A 27875-nucleotide genomic window follows, 5' to 3' on the forward strand; every position below is an offset into this window, starting at 1 on the left:
TATTTTTCGGGTAAATATATATATATCCATACACATACACACATACATACTATATATATATATATATATATATATATATATATATATATATATATATATATATATATATATATATATATATATACATAAACATTCATACATACCATATATACATACACACTTTTAGAATATACCTTTATTATTCCTTGCGAACTCTACCACCCTTCCCCCAATTGGAGTAAACTAATAACACTTAGGCTTCTACCTTCAGTTTATACATATTATACACATTTTACAGACAATCTATTTTACAATAGTTATATTTTGTTTGTTTTTAGTCCTTCCTCTATTTCTGATGTCTGATGTTCTATTTGTAACTGTGCTATTTCACATCATTTCTGAACCTATATACATTTTACAGACCTCGTATGTTTTACATTGGTTATCTCTGTTGTTATTAGTCCCACCCTTCCGCTCCATTCAATCCCTCCCATCATTCTCTTAACACCATCCATTTTGGATTTCTATATGCCATATATTTTTCAAATGTGCTGTGATGCTTCACAAAAGTACTGAACCTTTCTAATCTCATAGCTTCTACAGATTGTAAATTAAAGATAATTTTTGCAAAATAATTATTAGATTATTGATTGATTATGACTTTTCAAATCACCCAGTATTGCTATCTGCAACGTTAGTTCTAGGTAAATGTTGCAATTCTTCATCCATTCCTGGACCTGTGACCAAAAATGAGCTACTTCTGGACAGTACCAAAATAAATTATCTTACGACTCTGCCTCCTCGCAGCAAAATCTGCAGAGCTGGGAAGATTGTATCCCCCATATATATAACATTCTATTGGTTGCAATAATTTTGTATAATAATTTAAATGGAATAATTCAAAGTTTTGAATCCAGCGTTATTTTGCTTGTCAATTCATAAACCATGTAATCGGTACATTACAAAACAGTACAAAACTCTTCCCAGCTATTTTGCAATGTATATGGCATAGCTGTCAATTTTTTGGTCCATAAATAAAATTGGTATATGTTTTTATTTCTCACAATTTTCTTTAACTATTTATGGTCTTTAATACAGGGCCGACAGACAAGTTCCTTACTTTTCCCGCCTTCTACTTGCCTCTTCCATTTTTGTGGTAATGCTGTAATTAGTTGGTTGTAATTTTGGGTAGAGCAGACATTTCCATATGTCTGTGTTAGCTGCATGTGTGACATAACTCCACCAGTCCTATTTATGATATAATTTACAAAAACTATACCTTTTTAAAACATTTTATTAAAAAAAACATGTTTTTTTATATCAATTAGTATATTTTAGTCTAACCACAATAGTTGTATTATTTGTTCTGCCTTTTCAGGTGGATTAAACTGAAATTGCAACCAACTTTAAGGCCTGTTTAAAAAATAACTATATTTTGGAGATGATTATGTTTTCAAATAACCGAAAGTGAGCAGTTGTAATCTGAATAAAGGGAAAAAGGCCATTCTTGAACTATAAGGGCACAAGGTGAAACCCAGATGCAGATGGTTTGAGTCTTTGATATGTATTAATCAATCCAAAAGGGGTAGGCAAGAGAATGGTTGTGGACAGGCAATAGATCAAAACCAGTACCGAGTCCAGGAGGTACAGAGTGGCAGGCAGGCTCGAGGTCAGGGCAGGCAGAATGGTCAAGCAGGCGGGTACGGAGTCCTGAAAACAGGCAATGGTCAAAACCGGGAAGACTAGCAAAAAGAGAATAGAAGCAGGAGCAGGGGAAAACACGCTGGTTGACTTGAAAGACATACAAGACGAACTGGCACAGAGAGACAGGAAACACAGGGATAAATACACTGGGGAAAATAAGCAACACCAGGAGGGGGTGGAGACAATCACAAGGACAGGTGAAACAGATCAGGGTGTGACATGAACATGGGGTGAGACATTCTCACTAATTTACAAGAGAACCATTTCAGATTTAAGTATAACTTTTGTATGACTGATGCCTTTAGTGAGAGGTCTAATGCTTTAACTTTTCATAATTTATGCCCTCCGAATTCATATTCGTTATAAAAATAGGCCCATTTAATTTTTTTCTGGCTTGCCATTCCAAATAAAATGGAATATTTTTTGTTCATATAATTTAAAAAGCAGGTCACTAGGTGAAGGCAAAACCATAAGTAAATAGGTAAACTGTGATATGACTAAAGAGTTCATCAGGGTGATATTCCCACTAATAGACAGGTATTTTCCTTTCCATGGTAGCAAGATCTTATCTAATTTTGATAACTTTCTATAAAAATGTATTGGAGTGAGAATTTCTTTCCTTCGGGATTTGTATACCGAGCATGTCCACATCCCCGTCAGACCATTTAATTGGTAAACTACACGGTAATGCAAAAGTTACATTTTTCATCATTTGGTTTTAATCCAGAGAGGTTAGCAAAAGTATCTAGATCCTCTATGAGGCTGTGGAGGGATTCTAATAGTGGTTTCAAAAGAAAAAATCAATCATCAGCGTACAATGACACCTTTGTTTTTAAGCCACGGATTTCTAATTCCTTAATATTATTGTTTGATCTCATTTTAACCCATTTTACAAGAGATTCTCCAGAATTTAAATATTCTAGGCATTTCTACATAAATTCCAGTCGTACTTTATCAAAAGCCTTTTCAAAATCAGCTATGAAAACCAGGCCTGGTTTCCCAGATATTTCATAGTATTCTAAATGACTAATTAATGACTGGTAGGATATCGATATATTCTTGAGTTAATTCAGGAAACAATAACTCAACAAACTGTTCCTGTGGTGCCCAAATTCCTAAATCCCTAATTAGTTAATTCTTACTTGATTAATTTAATCGAGTAATAATTCAACATAGTAGGTAATTATTCGATAAGTAGCAGTCATCACATTAATGATAGTCACATCACGACAGATCCACACACACAGCAAACCTTTTTGTTTCATTTTTACTTGTTTTCACCTACACACACACTTTCCCACACTTTTATTACCCTCAGGTCCAGTGGACCCGAACACCACATATGTAATAAAAATGTGTAGGGGGGTGCACAGTGTGCACTCAATGGAAATTCGTTTTTTTTTTACATGTTCTTCACAAAAAAATGAGCCAAGGCCAATGAGTCTCACATTGAAAAAAATCATTCATTTTATAATTTTACTTTTAGTAAACATTGAGTCCCACAGACCAGAACACCACACAAGGGTTAAAAAATAAGTATATTCTTTACACATACTTATGCTACCTTCACATAACAAAATACAATGTTGTGTATGCATCCTCAGATGCTGTGGGAAATGTGTTATATTGTGTACAAGTTCCCCCTGTAGATATTCCTTAACATCTTAGATACTAGTACATTAGTTGTACATAACAGTATAGTAGTATGGACCTGTCTTGACAGCCTTGTATGTACCTAGTATGGTGTATCTGCATAGACGGTAAGCTGTCTTTAAAATTAGTTAAATATAATTTAAAAAGGGGATTATTTTGTAGAAATAGGTCAGGCCTCTTGCTTAATAGTATAACGCAGATAATTAAATGACTGTTCTTACTGGTCCTTGACTATGATGAAATCATCTATATGAATGCAGCTACCACTTCATTAAAGCCATTATTGGGAATCCAAGGTAGTGGTGGTGAGTGATATCCAGGGCAAGGTGATTGGGTGGTGAGATGTGGAACAGGAGCCAGAGAGGTAACTGCAAGAAAGGACAAAACAGTGTAAGGCAGGAAAACAAGCACAGCAGAGCAACAGGATCTTGACAACTAACAAAGGCTAGGATAGGCTAGGACAGCCCCGTCAGGGACCAGGATGTCTTGCTCCCAGGCAGACTAAATAACTTTTTTACCCGCTTTGAGGACAATACAGTGCCACTGACACGGCCTGCAACCAAAACATGCGGCCTCTCCTTCACTGCAGCCGAGGTGAGTAAAACATTTTAAACGTGTTAACCCTCGCAAGGCTACAGGCCCAGACGGCATCCCCAGCCGCGCCCTCAGAGCATGCTCAGACCAGCTGGCTGGTGTGTTTACGGACATATTCAATCAATCCCTATCCCGGTCTGCTGTTCCCACATGCTTCAAGAGGGCCACCATTGTTCCTGTTCCCAAGAAAGCTAAGGTAACTGAGCTAAACGACTACCGCCCCGTAGCACTCACTTCCGTCATCATGAAGTTCTTTGAGAGACTAGTCAAGGACCATATCACCTCCACCCTACCTGACACCCTAGACCCACTCCAATTTGCGGTCCACAGACGATGCAATCTCAACCACACTGCACACTGCCCTAACCCATCTGGACAAGAGGAATACCTATGTGAGAATGCTGTTCATCGACTACAGCTCGGCATTTAACACCATAGTACCCTCCAAGCTCGTCATCAACTTCGAGACCCTGGGTCTCGACCCCGCCCTGTGCAACTGGGTACTGGACTTCCTGACGGGCCGCCCCCAGGTGGTGAGGGTAGACAACAACATCTCCACCCCGCTGATCCTCAACACTGGGGCCCCACAAGGGTGCGTTCTGAGACCTCTCCTGTACTCCCTGTTCACCCATGACTGCGTGGCCACGCACGCCTCCAACTCAATCATCAAGTTTGCGGACGACACAACAGTGGTAGGCTTGATTACCAACAACGACGAGACGGCCTACAGGGAGGAGTTGAGGGCCCTCGGAGTGTGGTGTCAGGAAAATAACCTCACACTCAACGTCAACAAAACTAAGGAGATAATTGTGGACTTCAGGAAACAGCAGAGGGAACACCCCCCCTATCCACATCGATGGAACAGTAGTGGAGAGGGTAGCAAGTTTTAATTTCCTCAGCATACACATCACAGACAAACTGAATTGGTCCACCCACACAGACAGCATCGTGAAGAAGGTGCAGCAGCGCCTCTTCAACCTCAGGAGGCTGAAGAAATTTGGCTTGTCACCAAAAGCACTCACAAACTTCTACAGATGCACAATCGAGAGCATCCTGGCGGGCTGTATCACCGCCTGGTACGGCAACTGCTCCGCCCACAACCGTAAGGCTCTCCAGAGGGTAGTGAGGTCTGCACAACGCATCACCGGGGGCAAACTACCTCCCCTCCAGGACACCTACACTACCCGATGTTACAGGAAGGCCATAAAGATCATCAAGGACAACAACCACCTGAGCCACTGCCTGTTCACCCCGCTATCATCCAGAAGGCGAGGTCAGTACAGGTGCATCAAAGCTGGGACCGAGAGACTGAAAAACAGCTTATATTTCAAGGCCATCAGACTGTTAAACAGCCACCACTAACATTGAGTGGCTGCTGCCAACACACTGACTCAACTCCAGCCACTTTAATAATGGGAATTGATGGGAAATGATGTCAAATATATCACTAGCCACTTTAAACAATGCTACCTAATATAATGTTTACATACCCTACATTATTCATCTCATATGTATACGTATATAATGTACTCTATATCATCTACTGCATCTTTATGTAATACATGTATCACTAGCCACTTTAACTATGCCACTTTGTTTACATACTCATCTCATATGTATATACTGTACTCGATACCATCTACTGTATCCTGCCTTTGCCGCTCTGTACCATCACTCATTCATATATCTTTATGTACATATTCTTTATCCCCCTACACTTGTGTGTATAAGGCAGTAGTTTTGGAATTGTTAGTTAGATTACTTGTTGGTTATTACTGCATTGTCGGAACTAGAAGCACAGGCATTTCACTGCACTCGCATTAACATCTGCTAACCATGTGTATGTGACAAATAAAATTAGATTTGATTTGGATAATGACTGACTGAGCAGAGATTGCAATCTGGCAGAGTGGAAGTGTCAGGAATTAGTATTTGTAGAGATCTTGATTTATGGGACATATTGCAGCTGGTAGGGATCAGCTCTGACTCCAGCACACCTGTCTCCAACCACACAATCACAAAGAGAGGGAGAGAGAGAATACAGGGGGAGAACTGCAGGTCAAGAGGACACCGGATGGCCACCAGGGGGCGTAGTAGGAGCAAATGTGACACATGTATACAGATCAGTGGCAACCCAATTTTCTTTTGTTTTGCATGTTATTTTGGCAATAATACGAGTCACGTATACAGTTGAAGTCGGAAGTTTACATACACTTAGGTTGGAGTCATTAAAACTAATTTTTCAACCACTCCAAACATTTCTTGTTAACAAACTATAGTTTTGGCAAGTTGGTTAGGACATCTACTTTGTGCATGACAAGTACTTTTTCCAACAATTGTTTACAGACAGATTATTTCACTTATAATTCACTGTATCACAATTCCAGTGGGGCAGAAGTTTACATACACTAAGTTGACTGTGCCTTTAAACAGCTTGGAAAATGTAAAAAAATTATGTCATGGCTCTAGAAGCTTCTGATAGGCTAATTGAGACCATTTGAGTCAATTGGAGGTGTACCTGTGGATGTATTTCAAGGCCTACCTTCAAACTCAGTGCCTCTTTGCTTGACATCATGGGAAAATCAAAGGAAATCAGCTAAGTCCTCAGAAAAAAAGTGTAGACCTCCACAAGTCTGGTTCATCCTTCCAAACGCCTGAAGGTACCACATTCATCTGTACAAACAATAGGACGCAAGTATAAACACCATGGGACCACGCAGCAGTCATACCGCTCAGGAAGGAGACGCGTTCTGTCTTCTAGAGATTAACGTGCTTGGTGCGAAAAGTGCAAATCAATCCCAGAACAACAGCAAAGGACCTTGTGAAGATGCTGGAGGAAACGGGTACAAAAGTATCTATATCCACAGTAAAACAAGTCCTATATCGACACAACCTGAAAGGCCGCTCAGCAAGGAAGAAGCCACCACTCCAAAACCACCATAAAAAAACAGACTACGGTTTGAAATTGCACATGGGGACAAACATCATACTTTTTGGTGAAATGTCCTCTGGTCAAATAGAACAAAATTGTTAGTCCATAATAACTGTCGTTATGTTTGGAGGAAAAGGGGGATGCTTGCAAGCTAAACAACACCATCCCAACCATGAAGCACGGGGGTGGCAGCATCATGTTGTGGGGGGTATTTTGCTGCAGGAGGGACTGGTGCACTTCACAAAATAGATGGCATCATGAGGGGGGAATTATGTGGATATATTAAAGCAACATCTAAAGTCAGGAAGTTAAAACTTGGTCGCAAATGGGTCTTCCAAATGAACAATGACCCCAAACATAATTTCAAAGTTGTGTCAAAATGGCTTAAGGACAATAAAGTCAAGGTATTGGACTGGCCATCACAAAGCCCTAACCTCAAACCTATATAAATATATATTTATGGGCAGAATTGAAAAAGCATGTGTGAGCAAGGAGGTCTACAAACCTGACTCAGTTACACCAGCTCTGTCAGGAGGAATGGGCCAAAATTCACCCAACTTATTGTGGGAAGCTTGTGGAAGGCTACCTGAAACATTTGACCCAAGTTACACAATTCAAAGGCAATGCTACCAAATACTAACTCAGTGTAATGTAACTTCTGACCAACTGGGAATGTGATGTAAGAAATAAAAGCTGAAATAAATCATTCTCTCTGCTATAGTTTGGACATTTCACATTCTTAAAATAAAGTGGTGATCCTAACTGACCTAAAACAGGGAATTTTTACTTGGATTAAATGTCAGGAATTGTGAAAAATTGAGTTTAAATGTATTTCGCTAAAGTGTATTTAAACTTCCGACTTCAACTGTAAATATCATTGAGTTAATAACATAAACTGTCACACCCTGATCGGTTTCACCTGTCTCTACTCCCCTCCAGATGTCGCCCATCTTCCCCATTATCCCCAGTGTATTTATACCTGTGTTCTCTGTGTCTTTTGCCAGTTCGTTTTGTTCATCAAGCCTACCAGCATTTTTCCCCTTGCTCCTGTCTTTTTCTAGTTCCCGTTTTCTAGTTTTCCCGGTTTTGATCCTTCTGCCGGTCCTGACCCTGAGCCTGCCTGCCATTCTGTACCTTATGGACTCTGATCTGGATTACTAACCTTTGCCTGCCCTTGACCTGTCATTTTGCCTACCCCCTGTTCTAGTAATACACTGTTGTTACTTCGACACTGTCTGCAACTGGGTCTTCTCCTGAAACATGATACAAACATTCTCTTTTTTGTTTTCTTGAGTAAGGCAGCTCCAAAATTCAGGTATTTCAGCCAAGCTCAGTGCTTTCTGTGGTGGTGGGGCAAGCGAGCAGGAAACAGGAGAGTTTGTCCGTGATTGGCTCAGTGTTCTGTCACTTATGGGGAAACTATATCACCAGTCATTAGTAAGGGTAGACATTGAAAATTCAAGCCTTTTGGGTCCTGCCATAGAGTTACATTAGTAGTGCCCTTCCAAGAAGTCTCAAGGTCATTGGCCACAGATACAATTATGTCAAATCATGTTATATGTAAAGTAGCTTTGATTGGACTGATCATGTTAACATCTTACTTTCAAAATCTTAGCTAGCAGTCGTCATGAATCAAGTCGACAATGTACTGGCAAATCCTTTGTAATCCTTGTCATATGAAGATAAATAATGAAGAGAAATTATAGATAACACGTGATCATCGGCCATTGGACATAAACATTACACAACAAGTTGGAAATCAGAAATTCAACAATGAGTGGTTTGGAAGGAATCGGTGACAATGGCTAACTGCAAGCATTGCAACTGGGAGGTCGGGAATAAATGAGCTCAGACTGGGAAAATACATTTTGAACGGTCATTCAACTCAGAATTGTATACCCGGCCTCTTTCTCTGATGACAAAATTTGCCCACGAAGGACCACCTTCCTGTTCAAGTGAGCACATCACAAGGTGAGTCCAAAAATGTCTTATATGCTGCTGCATAAATTATGTAATATGTCAGGGAAATATGTATACTGAAGCTGAGAAAGTAATACTAAGTGTATGTTGTGTAGTAAGCTGTTAGTAGCCTATGTGCCTCACCCTAATAATTTGGTCTATTTTCACCTTTTAATTTCACCAAAAGTTACTGTTCTGACTCGGTGGTGCACATATAGCCTATAACCTGTTTTTGAGAAATGTCATCATTGAATATTGTAAGGGCTTTCATTGTCTCCTTATATGCCCCCTTTATTTTTCCTACGGTTCTGACTTGGTGTACAGGGAGAACTGTAACAAGTACACTGAGAGTCAGGAATCAAGTTCAGGGAGTGAGTGTTTTAATAAATGAAACAAACACAAACAATGCACCGACATGAAAACAGAGACCATAACACCTGAGGAAAGAACCAAGGGGAGTGACAGATATAGGGAAGATAATCAAGGACGGGACAGAGTCCAGGTGATTGTCATGAGGCCCAGATGCGCAAGAAGATGGTGACAGGTGTGCGAGATAATCAGCAGCCTGATGACCTAGAGGCCGGAGAGTGAGTATACGTGATAGTACCCCCTCCCGGGTTAGGGGAGGGTTTGGCTGGGGGGCTTTACTTGGCTCAACGCGCTCTAGCAACTCCTTGTGGCGGGCAGGGAGCCTGCAGGCGGACCTCGGTCGTCAGATAAAGTGTTTCCTCTGACACATTGGTGCGGGTGGGTCATGTTTCAGAGTTGTGTGAATGCCTTGTCTATACTGTGTATGGTACATTATGTGCAGTGAGCTGTATTGCGTTGTAAAAAATGTATAATTGTCTTTGCCTGTTCACCAATTGTCATGTCATTACATAGATCTACACTGTTTTGTTGACTTTTACCAATTTACCTTTAGTATTCAAATGTTGCTGATACATTGATCTGACTGCTATAGTTCATACATAAAACTATAATATGACATATTGTAATGAAGTGGTCAACAACCGGTCGATCGCGATCAACTGTTCGATCTCAAAGACATTCCTAGTCAATCACCAAACATTTCTATAGAAAAGACAACTATAAAGTCTGTGCTAAAGGCTTGCGCTCCTTATTTTTATATTTGTGTTGTTCTGTTGGTGGTAGATACACTTCATTCAGAAAGCCCTGCAAAGTGTTCCCATTTTTAACCATTTAATTTGTCTGAAACTGCAGACTATGCCTACCCGGCGGACTGGGAGTTCTCATTTACAACTGTGACCTGGCCAAGATAAAGCAAAAAAGTGCGACAAAAACAACAACACAGAGTTACACATAAACAAACATACAGTCAATTGCACAATAGAAACATCGATGTACAGCATGTGCATGTGGTAGAAGAGTAGGGAGGTAAAAGCAATAAATAGGCCATAGAGGCGAAATAATTACAATTTAGCGTTAACACTGGAGTGATAAATGTGCAGATGATGATGTGCAAGTAGAGATACTGGGTTGAAAAATAGCAAGAAGATAAATAACAATATGGGGATGAAGTGGTTGGGTGTGCCATTTACAGATGGGATGTGTCCAGGAACAGTGATCGGTAAGCTGCTCTGACAGCTGATGATTCAAGTTAGAGAGGGATATATAAGTCTCTAGCTTCTGTGATTTTTGCAATTCGTTCCAGTCATTGGCAGCAGAGAACTGGAAGGGAAGACGGCCAAAGGAAGTGTTGGCTTTGGGGATGACCATTGAAATATACCTGCTGGAGCGCGTGATCCGGGTGGGTGTTGCTATGGTGACCAGTGAGCTGTTCGATGCTAATGCAGAACGCCACAGGATGTTTTTGTGCTGGTCAAGGGGCCTCGACTGGGAGACCCATGGGGTGGCTTTTTGTTTTAATTTACAATCTTCCAATCCTCTATGTGTAATTATTGGTGGAGAGTCACGTCATATTTTTCAAATTACTATAGGCCTGCCGTAGGTGACATGAGTCTCACAGGTGTTGAGTAATGTGCTGTTAAAAGCGGTGAAGGTCTTATTTATTTAAAGAGCATATTGAATTTAGAAGTAATTGGATTTGAAGCAATAGCCTACAACTATTTCAGCACCGTTTTGCGCTGCTCTGAACAAGCATGGGGACTGGTCTTGATAAATCAATGAGATTTTTTATTTTGACTGAATCTCCGTTTGGGTGTTGGTTAAACTAAAAGTGTAGTGTATACATTTATGCTCTTAGTGTAACCTTTTATTTAACTAGGCAAGTCAGTTTAACTAGGCTAATTCTTATTTACAATGACAGCCTACTCCATCCTCCCCATCTGCCAGGGATTCTTTTGCTAAAGGGCCCTAAACAGTTTCCCATGCATTGTCAATGGGGTTTGTAAACCAACACGGATGTAATATAATTCCGGCCACATGCTGACTCAGTGGCGCTCCTCAATGCAGGACGTGGGAGTGGGGAGGGACGCACACTCTGTAAACAGGAATAGGTGCAACACCGATCACTGAGCTGGCAAGCTTAAGGTAGCTAGTTAGTCACATAAATGTACGTTCAGCCTGTTAATTATTTCAGTCAGATTTTACGAAGTCAGCATGGCTTAACATAGTTGCTTTCGTTTTTGACCTCGACATTTTTGCTGGATAGATACTGTCATAGCTAACATGCTGGCGCTGCTAGCTAGCTAATGCCGCTCATATCTGGATCCATCACTCTATTTCCGGAGAGAGCAGCATACTGGTAAGGCAACTTTGCTTTCAAACGTTTTCATCATCTGTAAAGTTGTTTTACATACAAGCTAGATAGGTATTATGTTATTCATTTGTTGTTTCTTTGGAGCTAGCTAAGCTATCACTAGCAAGCTAGGTGGATAATAATGTGGCAACGTTACAATATTACCACAGATATTTCACCGGAGGTATAAAGGTGAGACATCCTGTTAGCGTTTCCTCTTACTCCCAAATGTTGTAGTAAGAGGAAGCCCACTGACATTTTCTCATAAATTAAACATTTGATCTCCATACAGTTTTCTGTTTCCAAAACTATAATCTATAATAGAGTGCACTACGTTTGGTAGACTTGACTTACCTAATTGTTTATATAGATTACTTTGTTTGGGACGAGGACACTAGATAGTGGGCGTTTTCCTGATGAACGTCATGCATATTCAGTGAGGCACAAATGGTCTTCGTCCTCTTCTTGGCGGTAGCTAACTAGAGCTGTCCCAAGTAGATATCTAGCTGGCAAGCTAATTCACAACTAAAAAAACAAAACATACTTGGCATAAATAGCTATAAATCGATTTCTTTGCAAGTTTTCCCTCTACTAGTACTCCTTTTGTGAATCAACTTTTTTCATGATAAGAAACATTTGCCATCAATAAATACCTTGTTTACTGTCAAATGGAAGGGAGGAATATCCCCTTTCCAGTTTCCAGATGTTGAAAGGTATTTAATAAATAATAAAGATACATTTGGACTAACTATTACATGGTGAGGCACACGTTGTTGACTATGTCATATGTAGTGTGCTGTATCCATGACTACCCATTGAATCGATCACCAAAGCAATAATCACTGATAGATAAAACATGCTAGCTACCAGTAATGAAACAAATCTATAGCTGGGTTTAACACAACTAGCATTAGGCAGCATGGCTAGCTAACGTTAGTTTAACAATGTGCCCAGCCATATTACATCCAAGGCCATCCCAGGGTATGCTGCACAATCAATAGAAGCCATCATCTGTTTTTTTTTTTTGGGGGGGGTGGTTTGTATCATTTTATTTACACAACATGCCTACCATGTTGAAGATGCAAAATATTCTTTGTGAAACAAACAAAAAATAAGACAAAAAAATGGAAAACTTGAACGTGCATAACTATTCACCCCTGTAAAGTGAATACTTAAAAAAAAAAAAAGCTCACTTTTATTCTCATCTGACCAGAGTACATTCCATATGTTTGGGGAGTCTCCCACATGCCTTTTGGCAAACACCAAACGTGAATTACAGGTTGTAATGCAACAAACTAGGAAAAACACTAAGGTGGATGAATACTTTTGCAAGGCACTGTACATTTATTAAAAGCCTTTTAACATGGTGAAAAATATAGAACATATAGACACCATGAAAGTAGAGCATTTGTTCACAACCTGGAAGAACACATTGTGCATGCATCCCATGAATAGGAAAATGGCAGAAAGACATACACCATGTGTAGCATTAGAGCAGAGCTTCAACACATCTATCAGGTTTCAGAGGGCAGCAACTGAAAATGTTTCATAGAATAAAGTGTTGGTCTTTATTCTAATGTTTCATAGGACAGGATAAAGTGTGAGTCTTTATTCTATAATATGTTCTCCGTTATTGGGGGTGTTGCTAATCAAGCGATGGTTGTTAAGGTGGTGTCTTACAGAGGAGTGCCCGTTTTGATTGAAGATGAGTGTGACGTAGACCCCAGAAGTCTGCAGACTACAGGGGTGAGTCCATATACACTACTGACTATAGCAGGACACGATCCATAAGAATGTCAGGTCCTCATTCGGGTACTGGTCACAGGAGTAGCAAGAAAGGCTGCCTTTCTGCTGACTTCTAGAGTCTACGTCACGCTCCTCTTACACATACAGAGAGACAAAACAACACGGCTGCTGTTTAAATTAACTGTAGAGTACTATGAAAAAAAATATCTAATATCAGTGTTAAGTCCCTCTTCTCCAAATCTCTAGTCCAACATCTGCATCTAATTTTGAACCTGATTTCAATATGATGACCATGCTTTTTTATTGACGTCACTAAGCCACCTGACTGACCAATAAACGTGACTTTGAAAGGATGTGGTCTATTTTAGTAGAACATCTTTGGTTACTGAATGACAACAATATAGCCTTGTTCACTACTAGTTGGCAAGTTGGTTGATATGGGGTGCAGTATGCTAGCGTTGTTGTTATTCGTTGGGTCCCTTGACAAAATTATGTTATTTTTGACTTGGTAAAATAAACCAATGGTTGTGTGCACTCTCACTATATAGAAGTGTGTGGTTTGGTGGCAGATTTTCACAAGAAAATAAAAATTTACTGTATATCATCAGCAATTCTCAATCAGATGAGATACAAGGCTAACCCATATTGTATTTCATTCATTCATAAATGTAGACACTAATTATTGTTAATATTCCAATTCTCTAGGCCCTCCATTCCCAACCCTGAAGCCCCCTGTCCCCAGCAGGAAAGACCAGGAAAATGTGTTGGCTTAACTTCCTATTGAGGAAATGTAAGACAACTCAATGCAATATTTAGATTTCGTTACTTACATGAATAGAAGCATATACAAATAATCTATCAAATGTATTTTATAAAGCCCATTTTACATCAGCAGTTGTCACAAAGTGTGGAAACGGATACCCAGCCGAAAACCCCAAAGAGCGAACAATGCAGACATAGAAACAATGTGGCTAGGAGAAACTCCCTAGAAAGGCAGGAACCCAGGAAGAAACCTAGAGAGGGACCAGGCTCTGAGAGGTGGCAAGTCCTCTTCTGGCTGTGCTGGTGGAGATTATAAAAGAGTACAGACATTTAGCCAGATTAGTCAAATAATAGAGGGTTACAGAGGGTGCAGTAGTTAAGCACCTCAGGAGTAAATGCCACTTGGCTCTTCATAGCTGAGCTTTAGAGGTTGAGACTAGAGGTTGACCGATTAATTGGAGTGGCCTATTAATTAGGGCCGATTTCAAGTTTTCATAACAATCGGAAATCTGTATTTTTGTACACCGATTTGGCCCATTTAAAAAAAAAAATGTTTACACCTTTATTTAACTAGGCAAGTCAGTTAAGAACACATTCATATTTTCAATGACGGCCTAGGAACGGTGGGTTAACTGCCTTGTTCAGGGGCAGAACGACAGATTTTTACCTTGACGGTCTGGGGATTCAATCTTGCAACCTTACAGTTAATTAGTCCAACGCTCTAACCACCTGCCTCTCATTGCACTCCACGAGGAGCCTGTCTGTTACGCAAATGCAGTAAGAAGCCAAGGTAAGTTGCTAGCTAGCATTAAACATCTTAGAAAAAACAATCAATCACTAGTTAACTACACATGGTTGATGATATTACTAGTTTATCTAGCGTGTCCTGCGTTGCATATAATTGATGCAACGCAGGGGGATGATTTAACAAAAGCGCATTTGCGAAAAAAGCACATTCGTTGCACATCCAATAGTCAAAGGTATATGAAATACAAATAGTATAGAGAGAAATAGTCCTATGAATACTATATTAACTACAACCTAAAACCTCTTACCTTGGAATATTGAAGGCTCATGTTAAAAGGAACCACCAGCTTTCATATGTTCTCATGTTCTGAGCAAGGAACTTAAACGTTAGCTTTTTTTACGTGGCACATATTGCACTTTTACTTTCAACTCAAACACTTTGTTTTTGCATTATTTAAACCAAATTGAACATGTTTCATTAATTATTTGGGGCTTAATTGATTTTTATTCATGTATTATATTAAGTTAAATTAAGTGTTCATTCAGTATTGTTGTAATTGTCATTATTAAAAATAAAAAATAAAAATCGTCCCGATTAATCGGCATTGGCTTTTTTTTGGTCCTCTAATAATCGTTATCGGCGTTGAAAAATCATAATCGGTCGACCTCTAGTTGAGACAGTAGGTCCGGTAGAGAGAGACAGGATCAAACAGTGGGTCTGGGATAAGTTAGTACCTCCGGTGAGCCTTGAGTAGGTCAGGGTTCCATAGCTGCAGACAGAAACAGCAGAGACTGGATCAGCAGCACGACTAGGTGGACTGGAGACGGGGACAGCCAGGTAGTCCTGAGGCCAGGTAGTCCTGAGGCATGGTCCTAGAGCTCATGTCCAGCATCCTTTATTTCACTCGAGTCTAGACTAAGCCCTAGAGGTGTGTAACTTCACATGATTTAGCCAACTTGTCAATCCAGATCTGAATATTTGATATCCTTTTTACTGTACTCTGTTTATAGTAATTTTTCCCAAGCTAACCACTGATTGGCCTACTACACAAATGTGGTCAGGTTGACACCTCTAAGTCATAACACAGAACACACACACACACATCAGATTGCAAGAGCAAGTACAATGGGCAGTTGGGAAAATGAAGTCACACACAGACTTAATTCATTTGTTGTATTGTATTTATTATGGATCCCCATTAGCTGCTGCCAAGACAACATTAGTCTTCTTTGGGTCCAGCAAAATTAAGGCAGTTGTACAATTTTAAAAACATAACAATACATTCACAACACATTAAGCGTGTGCCCTCAGGCCACTACTCCACTACCTCATATCTACAACACAAAATCCTTGTCTACGTGTGTGTATAGTGCGTATGTTATCGTGTGTATGCATGTGTCTCTTCACAGTCCCCGCTCTTACATAAGGTGTATTTTTATCTATTTTTTTTAAATCTAATTCTACTGCTTGCATGAGTTACTTGATGTGGAATAGAGTTCCATGTAGCCATGGCTCTATGTTCTACTGTGCGCCTCCCATAGTCTGTTCTGTTTAGGTTAGTGTGTAGTCAAGGTTTTGTCATAAATTATATTGTGCCCATTTTTCAGATCTGCCAACCTGCTCGGTGGGTGACAGGTAACTGTCTTTCCACCAAGCTGTTCACTTCCTGGAGTGGCACGCTGGAACCTCCAGAGGCTTGTAGACCTGAAGCAGTGTGATGTGGTCCAGGTAATTATCAAACTCACTCAATCACTCACTTTGTTTTGTTGTGTATTTATTTTAACTTAAGGAATATTTCCTAAAGTTAAAATAATTATACAACAAAACAAAGTGACTCTCTTTTATATTTGACACCCCTATTAGCTCAACCACAGTCTTCACAGCTGTAGTCGTGTGCCCCTGCATCTGCTACCCCGGCCACGACAGGTGATACAGGTAATTATCACATATATGTATGCACACTCTCCCTCACTTGGGGCTCTATTCAATCACGTCCACTTTAGCCGACATCCACATAGTGGTTGTTTTGGTGGTGTCTGAGGGGGAACTGTGTTAGAGCTGTCAAATCCACATTGTGGTTGTTTTGGTGGTGTCTGAGGGGGAACTGTGTCAGAGCTGTCATAATCACATAGTGGTTGTTTTGGTGGTGTCTGAGGGGGAACTGTGTTAGAGCTGTCAAATCCACATAGTGGTTGTTTTGGTGGTGTCTGAGGGGGAACTGTGTTAGAGCTGTCAAATCCACATAGTGTTTGTTTTGGTGGTGTCTGATGGGGAACTGTTACAGCTGTCAAATCCACATAGTTGTTGTTTTGGTGGTGTCTGAGGGGGAACTGTATTAGAGCTGTCAAATCCACATAGTGGTTGTTTTGGTGGTGTCTGAGCTGGAACTGTCAAATCCACACAGTGGTTGTTTTGGTGGTGTCTGAGGGGGAACTGTGTTAGAGCTGTCAAATCCACATAGTGTTTGTTTTGGTGGTGCCTGAGGTGGAACTGTGTCAGAGCTGTCAAATCCATATAGTGTTTGTTTTGGTGGTGTCTGAGGTTGAACTGTCAAATCCACACAGTGGTTTGTTTGGTGGTGTCTGAGGGGGAACTGTGTTAGAGCTGTCAAATCCACATAGTGTTTGTTTTGGTGGTGCCTGAGGTGGAACTGTGTCAGAGCTGTCAAATCCACATAGTGGTTGTTTTGGTGGTGTCTGAGGGGGAACTGTGTTAGAGCTATCAAATCCACAAGAAGCTCCTGGAATTATACCTAAAGTGGACATTGCCATTGGCTGCATGGAGTCGCATTAACAAACATCTTATGCAGCCCTGTTCACAAGTTAGAACATTGAAATTTGAGATTAAATCTACACCTCGATTAGGCTGGTAGAAATCCTCATTATTTATTTTAATGATTTTGAATTTGGGTGACATTATTTCTATATAACCTACACTTTCTCGTTCAGAACTTGTAACGAGAGTAGGACGGGTGTGGTTTTGTGACAATGATCAAGAGCTGCTGCTTACTGATTTGACAGATCCAACGCAGTTACACCTCAGACACGGCCAAAACATCACCTATGCAGAGTCGGCTATCGCCGGTGAACACTTGATCTGATTGAATCTAGGCCTTACAATTAAACAGACTGAATGAGTGTATCATTACTGTCAGTTAAGAAAATTGTGCCCATCTCTTTCAGATCTGCCACCCCCCAGTTCAGCTGCAGTCACAGCTGTCCTCTGCTGTGGTATTTAATTTACCAGCTGCACCAGTTCCTACTACACTGGCCGTGAAGGGAGAAACTTTTGAGGATTCCTAGATGGATGCAGGTAATTCCGAATTATATTACATATGCTCACTCACACCAACAGATGTACACACAGTCATGTTGTTGAGATGTTTACTTACTGTCACTTTGCATCTCCACCACTGCCAGACAGACAGCCTCACCCAGAAGTGCATACACTGGGTCTATCAAGACTGACTGACAAGCAGAGATGGGTGGCTGACGAGGAAAAATAAAACAACATGCCCTCACACACATTATCCACATTGTAAATACGTTGTAATTACTTGTTTATTTAATCTTTGCTCCATTTTATTTTAGGATTGGAGATATCTACTCCTACATGTCCATTCTCAATATCTACATAATTACTCTAAATATCTATCAAATCAGTGTAATTGACAAGATTGTAAAAGAATGTGGCTTAATGTATACAGTTAGAGGAAATTCTGTGTGCTTTTTTCTGAATTGAAAAACATGTCTCACACACACACACACAGTGTCTAATTTAAATAAATTGCAATAACTTGTTTATTTTATGTATGCTCCATTTTATTTGAGGAAAATATCTGCAATAAAGTACATTCACAGTTAAAGCAATGTCTTTGGTTTGTTGGATATTTCTCTGAATACAATGCGTGACCAGAAGGAAGTTGGCAGACCTGCAACCCTTGGACTGTGTAGGTTTTGTCATCTGGGCCTGAAAAATAGAGGGATAGGTAGGGAGGAAGAGTGCAGTTTAAAGGTTTATCATTAATAATTGACACAATTCTATAATGAATTTATATTAGAATAATAATACATAGAGTGACCAATAGTTACTGTGATTGTTGAGTGTTTTATTTACTCAATCAAGTCCCAAGGAGGGATTGAACCGTATCTCAAAAGCAGCAGAAAATGTCAAATATGGTCACCAAAATGTCCATTAAGACTATACACGACTGCCCCCCCGCGCACGACACGGGGATTCTTTAGCTAAATATCCCAGTACTGTAGCCTCATCCAGACCGTCACGTTGTACACCACCATACAATGGGGAGAACAAGTATTTGATACACTGCCGATTTTGCAGGTTTTCCTACTTATAAAGCATGTAGAGGTCTGTCATTTTTATCATAGGTACACTTCAACTGTGAAAAATCCAGAAAATCACATTGTATGATTTTTAAGTAATTAATTAGCATTTTATTGCATGACATAAGTATTTGATACATCAGAAAAGCAGAACTTAGTATTTGGTACAGAAGCCTTTGTTTGCAATTACAGAGATCATATGTTTCCTGTAGTTCTTGACCAGGTTTGCACACACTGCAGCAGGGATTTTGGCCCACTCCTCCATACAGACCTCCAGATCCTTCAGGTTTCGGGGCTGTCGCTGGGCAATACGGACTTTCAGCTCCCTCCAAAGATTTTCTATTGGGTTCAGGTCTGGAGACTGGCAAGGCCACTCCAGGACCCTGAGATGCTTCTTTACGGAGCCACTCCTTACTTGCCCTGGCTGTGTGTTTCGGGTCTTTGTCATGCTGGAAGACATTTACATTACATTTAAGTCATTTAGCAGACGCTCTTATCAAGACCCAGCCATGACCCATCTTCAATGCTCTTACTGAGGGAAGGAGGTTGTTGACCAAGATCTCGTGATACATGGCCCCATCCATCCTCCCCTCAATACGGTGCAGTCATCCTGTCCCCTTTGCAGAAAAGCATCCCCAAAGAATGATGTTTCCCCCTCCATGCTTCACGGTTGGGATGGTGTTCTTGGGCTAGTGGAGTTTAGACCAAAAAGCTATATTTTTGTCTCATCAGACCACATGACCTTCCTCCCATTCTTCTTCTTCTGGATCATCCAGATGGTCATTGGCAAGCTTCAGACGGGCCTGGACATGCGCTGTCTTGAACAGGGCGACCTTGCGTGCGCTGCAGGATTTTAATCCATGACGGCGTAGTGTGTTACTGATGGTTTTCTTTGAGACTGTGGTCCCAGCCCTCTTCGGGTCATTGACCAGGTCCTGCAGTGTAGTTCTGGGCTGATCCCTCACCTTCCTGATGATCATTGATGCCCCCAAGAGGTGAGACCGAGGGTGATTGACCGTCATCTTGAACTTCTTCCATTTTCGAATAATTGCGCCAACAGTTGTTGCCTTCTCACCAAGCTGCTTGCCTATTGTCCTGTAGCCCATCCCAGCCTTGTGCAGGTCTACAATTTTATCCCTGATGTCCTTACACAGCTCTCTGGTCTTGGCCATTGTGGAGAGGTGGGAGTCTGTTTGATTGAGTGTGTGGACAGGTGTCTTTTATACAGGTAACGAGTTCAAACAGGTGCAGTTAATACAGGTAATGAGTGGAGAACAGGAGGGCTTCTTAAAGAAAAACTAACAGGTCTGTGAGAGCTGGAATTCGTACTGGTTGGTAGGTGATCCAATACTAATGTCATGCAATAAAATGCTAATTAATTACTTAAAAATTAATACAATGTGATTTTCTGAATTTTAGATTCTGTCTCTCACAGTTGAAGTGTACCTATGATAAAAATGACAGACCTCTACATGCTTTGTAAGTAGGAAACACTGCCGATTTTGCAGGTTTTCAAATACATGTTCTCCCCACTGTATATAATGCATTGAACTGCCTCCATCTATTCTGCCAGAATGCCTTAGTGTATGTCCAGGCTGTATCACATCCGGCTGTTATTGGGAGTCCCATAGGGCCGTGCACAGCTGGCCCAGCGTTGTCTGGGTTTGGCCGGGGTAGGCCATCATTGTAATTAATACTTTTTCCTTTACTGACTTGCCTAGTTAGATAAAGGTTCAATAAAAACTGTAAATGCATGTCATGGAATGTTGAGTGAAGTAGAACCTATTTTTAAAACCTCTTTTAAAGTTGGTTTTGTTGCATAAACTGGGAATTTGATAGTTTTGATATTATGGTTGTCTGTTTCATATCTGCAAGCAGTTCCACTTTAAACTTTAGGTCACCAGTTACTTTGTGTGCTAAACGTGAAATGCTTTTTTTTGCAATGGGAAGTAATAGTTGTACATTTAGATTTAAATGCTTAATGGTTGTGTTTTTGTATTCTTATGATTGGAACCTACTGGCTTATTATGTCTGAGTTCATGGACTGCTTTACCTTTAACATGCTGTGTGAATGCCGTCTTGCCACTGGCCCTATGTAATGGTGCCTGAAGAAGCGGGTACACTCAAATTTTGACAAAATAATTCCCCAAAAAGAAAAAGATTATTCAGCTAAAGATCCTAAAATCTCATAAGAAATTACTGAACTTGTGTTTTTTATGTAACAGTAATGTTATACTATGCTATTATATTTGGTTATGTTATGTAGAATACTAATGCATCATTATGTGATCTTCCAAGACATTCATTCATCTAACTTGACTAAATGTGCACTATTATGAGAAGTAGTAGAGTGAAGCTCAAGTGCCTCTGGCAGCACTACACCCCTGCTCCCGCAGCACTGAACAAATAATTTTTGCCTTGTGCAAAATTTGATGATGCAGAAACGACAGACCACGTGTGCCCCTGTTTTATGAAAATCTGGGACTATTTTGCAAAGGAAATTATTCTGGTTTGTCTCATTGAATGTAAAATAGGAAGGGAGGCTTTTAAAACGGGGTTGATTGAAGTAGCAGCAAATATGCTGATTGAACAACTAATGGTCATATTTGGCAAAATTACCTTACATCTTTCAGTCTAATATGGCGAAGTGTTTAACAAATACCAGTACCCCATCCTTACTATACACTACATATACAAAAGTATGTGGACACCCCTTCAAATTAGTGTATTTGGCCTTTTGAGCCAGGTTGCTAACAACTGAGCACACTGCCATGCAATCTCCATTGACAAAAATGGACCTTACAGAAGAACTCAGTGAATTTCAACGTGGCACTGTCATAGGATGGGTGAGGATCCAAGGCTCCGATCAGTGTAGCAATGACTGACGATAGCCAGACCCCCTCTCACCCACAGAAGAGGGGAGGGGGCTGGGCCAGTTTTGACACTTTAACACTCTGTCATAAATTAGGCAGGAGGTGAATCTCTGTTTTACTCTTCAGTATTACTAAAGTGAATATTGGAGCAATATTTCTAAGATATGAATGTTAAGAATTGTCAGTGGGGTTCTAAAGAACAATTGTGTCACATTGTTTGTTTTTTATTTTGTGATGACATTAAGAATGTTAACAAGAAAATACTGTAACTTGGAAAGTGTACTGATTTCTCTGTCATGTTTACATCTAAATGTTGTATAAAATATATGATTCAAGATGATGGTATTTTTGTTAAGATATGAATGTGATTTTAGTTTTGTAATGAGAATTGTTTTTCATTTAAACTATGCACAGTGACTAGACATGCACCAAATAAGGTCAGAGAGCTTGTCAGCGTGATGGAACCACTTTTTCAACCAGAATGCTTAAAAGGACTGGCTAATAATTAACATAGCATACCAGAAGACGTGAAACCGGTGTCCACACATTGAAACACTCAACCGTGCTTGATGAGAAGATAACCTCACCTACGAGACCAGAAAAGCGTGGAGTGATCGCTACATGTTGTAAATGGTTAAAACTTGGAACGAGGTGAAGATAGCCTCGCTTTGAAGCATGTAAAGTGCTTCAAACTCTGACTAAAGACACGAGGTGGGAAGGAGAAAATCCCATCTCAGACAATCATTGGTGCATCTGAAAATCTGCTTTGAAAACAGCCTATACAAGTCAGAACGACTAAGAAGAACATTGTCGACCCCTTCCCCATAGAAGGATTTATTGGTTTCAACAAAGATAGACGACGGACAAAGACATCCACACGTAAATCCATTAATTACTTCTTATCCCATGGGCGATGGTTTGTGTGCAAGGTATATGATTAATGTCCTATAATGTATCCATGATAAGTGTTATTTTCCTCTCTATCCCCTCCCCCCTCCATTTATGTTGTAACAAGCCATCATATCTTGTCAGTCCACTAGGGACTTTTGTCTCTGATATGAGGTAATGATTAATAAGTGACTGTTATCGATATATAACTGTTATCAATATATAGTTAGTTAATTGTTACATGATTAATTTAATTGGGTAACAATTTAACAGTTATTGGATTGAATAAATAAGTTATCAGATTAATGAAAGTCACGTCACGACAGTGTTGCATTGAAAGTGGCTAATATTGCGTTGATTCGATCACAATTTCCACAGTAAAGGGAAACGTTGATAGTGTTAACCGGAAAAGCTCTAGAACAGTGGTCACCAACCTTTTCTGAGTAAAGATCACTTTGAGTCAAAATGCAAGCTGAGATCTACATAAGCCTATGCAACATTAACCAGCTGTACTGGAGCAATGAGGTTTGTGCAGTAAGATATAGGCCCAATACATTATCACTGCATATTGGCTTTGTTTGAATTGACCTGCCAATGCATTGTTGTTCGGGCCATTTAACAATATATATATTTCAGCATTTGAGGTAGGCAATATGATCACACTGGTAATAGACCCGTTGTGGTATAACTCGTGAAGCACAGCTGAGTGTGCATGCATTTAAAATGATTTGCTTTTTATTTTACTCTGCTGATGGTGCCTGCATCTGATGGTCAGTCTCACTATGTCATGATAGTGTTCTAATTCCCTATTTATATGGTCAGGCCACCGTCTGTCTCTTACACCAGTCATTTATTTTGTGTCCTTGACCAGTATTCATGGATACAGCTCTCAGATGATAAACATATGGTCCTTGCTATTCTGCCTCTTTTGGACATCCCTATCCAGTTTAATTTTGACATTTAAAATGGTTAAGGTTAGGTATTTAATGTGGTTATGTGTAAGGTTAGGGTGGGTAAGGGTTAAGGTTAGGGTTATGCTTTAGAGTAGGGATGTCCCAAGGTCCAGCAAATTACATTCGGCCACTCATGGTGTGCAGTGGCGTGTGAAAGTATTCACCCCTCTTGGCATTTTGTTGCCTTACAACCTGGAATGAAAATAGATTTTGGGTGGGTTTGTATCATTTGATTTACACAACATGCCTACCACTTTAAAGATGCAAAGAAATAAGACAAAAAATGGAAAACTATTCACCCCCGTAAAGTGAATACTTTGTAGAGCCACCTTTTTCAGCAATTACAGCTGCAAGTCTCTTTGGGTATGTGTCTATAAGCTTGGCACATCTAGCCACTGGGTTTCCAGCTCCTTCAAGTTGGATGGGTTCCGCTGGTGTACAGCATCTCAATTGGTTTGAGGTCTGGGATTTGACTAGGCCATTCCAAGACATTTAAATGTTTCCCCTTAAACCACTTGAGTGTTGCTTTAGCAGTAAGCTTAGAAAATGAATTGTCCTGATGGAAGGTGAACCTCCATCCCTGTCTCAAATCTCTGGAAGACTGAAACAGGTTTCTCTCAAGAATTTCCCTGTATTTAGCGCCATCCATCATTCCTTCAATTCTGACCAGTTTCAAGGCCCTGCCGATGAAAAACATGATGCTGCCACCATGCTTCACTGTGGGGATGGTTTTATCGGGGTGATGAGAGGTGATGGGTTTGAGTCAGACATAGCCAAAAAGCTCAATTTTAGTCTCATCTGACCAGAGTACCTGCTTCCATATGTTTGGTGAGTCTCCCCCATGCCTTTTGGCAAACACCAAACGTGTTTTCTTATTTTTTCTTTAAGCAATGGCTTTTTTTCAGGCCACTCTTCCGTAAAGCTCAGCTCTTCGGAGTGTATGGCTTAAAGTGGTCCTATGGACAGATACTCCAATATCCACTGTGGAGCTTTGCAGCTCCTTCAGGGTTATCTTTGGTCTCTTTGTTGCCTCTCTGATTAATACCCTCCTTGCATGGGTATTAATCAGAGTTTTGGTGGACGGCCCTCTCTTGGCAGGTTTGTTGTGGTGCCATATTCTTTCAATTTTTTAATAATGGATGCAATGTTGCTCTGTGGGATGTTCAAAGTTTCAGATATTTTTTTATAACCCAACCCTGATCTGTACTTCTCCACAACTTTGTCCCTGACCTGTTTGGAGAGCTCCTTGGTCGTCATGGTGCCGCTTGCTTGGTGGTGCCACTTGCTTAATGGTGTTGCAGACTCTGTTGCCTTTCAGAACAGGTGTATATATACTGAGATCATGTGACACTTAGATTGCACACAGGTAGACTTTATTTAACTAATTATGTGACTTCTGAAGGTAATTGGTTGCACCAGATCTTATTTAGGGGCTTCAAAGCAAAGGGGGTGAATACATGTGCACGCACCTATGGAACGCCCTTTGGGTCTTTGTGTGCCAAAAAGATACATGTCAAATAACACTATTTGACGTGTCAAATAACAATATGTAAATTATATGCAAATGTTGGCCAATCACTATATGAAAAACTTCTCATTCATCATCCCCAACATACCTTGAAAACATGAGACCGCTTTTTACGTTTTGCCAGCCAAGTGCAACCACCTTTACAACCACCCCAGGAGGATCGGGTGGTTCAAATGTAGGATTAGTTTTGCTAGGTTAGATAATACCTGGCAAAAGTCAACATTAACCGGCACATCTACCTAGTAATGTTAGCTAGCTAATGATTGCAACAGCTACCGTGGGGTGCGCGAGTATGGGCGGCATCGATTATGCTGAGTGTCATTATTGTAACTTTTATAACGTTTGCACATGTCAGATTTCAATCGTTCAGGAGACAGAATAATGCTGGAGTCCAAAGGCGGCAAACCGGGAGAAGCAGGCTGATAACTATGAGGGTTTGCCTCATCGCTGACCCTACCATCCAGCAGCTGAACAGGATAGGTACATTTTCCCTATATCCATGTAATACATGAGGACACAGTGCGATGCACAGTGCTTGCTTTGTAAGTAAGCTAGGTGGGAATCTATCTTGTGATTAAACAGACTTATTGAAGGTTATTTTACTGATGTAAAGATCATGGACTGTTTCCCTGTTTTATATTAGGATACTTTTTAGAATATTTAAATCATGTTTCCATACCTCAATATCTTTAGAGTATCCTGTCTGGCAGATCAAAGTGCCCTATGGTCAGGAGGAGAGCAGCTTTTTTGGGGGAAAACATTCCCCCAGATGAATACAAATTTAGAGGCCTTTAAGACAGGAGGAGGAGGCTCGTTCCCCTACAAAAAAAAGGTTTGTGTGGTTGAATTGGTGGCTCAACAATTTGTCCAAGGTGTTCTTGGAGCAGTAAGTCAACTCTGTCATAAATTTGTGAAGTACTTGTCATTACCTTTTTAATCAATCCACCCCCCTCTAAATCAATACACATCACTATATTGTCATTAACACTTATTTTAAATATACATACTGTCTCTAAACCATAACAGGTTGAAATATGGTGAGGCATTGGGGAACCATCCAGACAGCTTCCGAGCACTCCATAAAGCCTCCCACTGCCAGGGACCTGTGGGACCTGCTTAAAGTAACCTATTCCATACCTGGCGGCAACCGGCCATGTTTGGAGAACGACACCATCTGCCACAGGTACAACTGGCTGGCTGAGGTGCAAGGTAAAATAGTAAATTGTTCCAGTTTATCGGTAACTGTATATTTTTAAATTTTGTGATTGAAATGTTTTGCTGTGTACTCAGATGGAGAATGTCCTCCTCTAACAGTGGCGATGGTGTTGGAGTTTGCTACTGGGGCAACGGTGGTGACACCCCTTGGGTTTGAGGACACCCCGACCATCGAATTCCTCCACACAGCGCGAGGGCGTCTCGCCAGGCAGCAGAATAAAAAGTACCCAGAGGCAAACACGTGTGCTGTGACACTAAGGCTCCCTCTTCATAGCACCTACAATGCCTTTAGGGAATTCATGACCTCCTGTATTGTGAATTCCCCACATTTTGGTGTTGCATAAAAACATTTTTACGATACAATTGTATCTTGTAGCACTAAACTACAGTAGCAATTGAGTGTTTGAAAATGTAACTGCACATCAACATTTAAGCATTTATCTACTTACATCTGTATTGTTTGTACAGTGCATTCGGGAATGTATTCAGACCCCTTGACTTTTTCCACATTTTATTATGCTACAGCCTTATTCAGAAATGGATACAATATTTTTTTACCCTCGTCAATCTACACACAATACCCCATAATGACCAAGCAAAAACAGGTTGAAATTTTTGCAAATGTATAAAAAAAGGAAATATGACATTTATGACCCTTTACTCAGTACTTTGCTGAAGCACCTTTGTCAGCGATTACACCATAGGCTCTTCTTGGGTATGACACTACATGTTTTATTATTTAATAGATTTTAGAATAAGGCTCTAATGTAACAAAATGTGGAAAAAGTGGGTCTGAATACTTTCCAAATACACTGAATTTCCATATGGGCTGTTATTGTTCACTCTATGATCATTAAAATTAAATTATACAATCTATTTTGCTTTACTTCGTGTTAAGGTTTAGTTAAATACTTTACTGACACTTCACTAATAACCAATATGCTTTGCTGATATTGACTGAAGTACTGCTGCCATATCAAATCAAATCACATTTTATTTGTCACATACACATGGTTAGCAGATGTTAATGCGAGTGTAGCGAAATGCTTGTGCTTCTAGTTCCGACAATGCAGTAATAACCAACAAGTAATCTAACTAACAGTTCCAAAACTACTGTCTTATACACAGTGTAAGCCTTACACTGTAAGGGGATAAAGAATATGTACATAAGGATATATGAATGAGTGATGGTACAGAGCAGCATAGGCAAGATACAGTAGATGGTATCGAGTACAGTATATACATATGAGATGAGTATGTAAACAAAGTGGCATAGTTA

The 27875-nt window shown here is 40.2% G+C and overlaps 1 protein-coding gene and 1 long non-coding RNA gene across 5 annotated transcripts; both read left to right on the forward strand.

The window, feature by feature from the left end:
* Positions 1–9787: 9787 nt before the first annotated feature.
* Positions 9788–18661, forward strand: LOC118357573 (uncharacterized). Of its 2 annotated transcripts, XR_004820324.2 has the most exons (7): positions 9788–11546; positions 13209–13286; positions 13992–14076; positions 16404–16524; positions 16660–16731; positions 17979–18108; positions 18216–18661. It is a non-coding gene; the product is annotated as an uncharacterized LOC118357573 (long non-coding RNA). The 2 variants fall into 2 exon arrangements; XR_004820323.2 differs by lacking the exon at positions 13209–13286 and having other exon boundaries at positions 9794–11546.
* A 7007-nt stretch (positions 18662–25668) lies between these two features.
* LOC118402670 (G2/M phase-specific E3 ubiquitin-protein ligase-like) lies at positions 25669–27441 on the forward strand. Of its 3 annotated transcripts, none has more exons than XR_004829530.2 (4): positions 25669–25861; positions 26075–26213; positions 26408–26590; positions 26672–27441. XR_004829530.2 is itself a non-coding variant. In XM_035800841.2 (3 exons), exons 2-3 carry the CDS (start codon positions 26416–26418, stop codon positions 26938–26940), a joined length of 444 nt encoding a protein of 147 aa, XP_035656734.1. In that variant the 5' UTR covers positions 25669–25861; positions 26075–26415; the 3' UTR covers positions 26941–27441. The 3 variants fall into 3 exon arrangements, 1 of the variants encoding a protein (XP_035656734.1); XR_004829531.2 differs by having other exon boundaries at positions 26408–26564; XM_035800841.2 differs by having other exon boundaries at positions 26075–26590.
* The last annotated feature ends 434 nt before the right edge of the window (positions 27442–27875 follow it).

This window comes from Oncorhynchus keta, chromosome 24, assembly GCF_023373465.1.
Source record: "Oncorhynchus keta strain PuntledgeMale-10-30-2019 chromosome 24, Oket_V2, whole genome shotgun sequence".
Classification (NCBI taxonomy): Eukaryota; Metazoa; Chordata; class Actinopteri; order Salmoniformes; family Salmonidae; genus Oncorhynchus; species Oncorhynchus keta.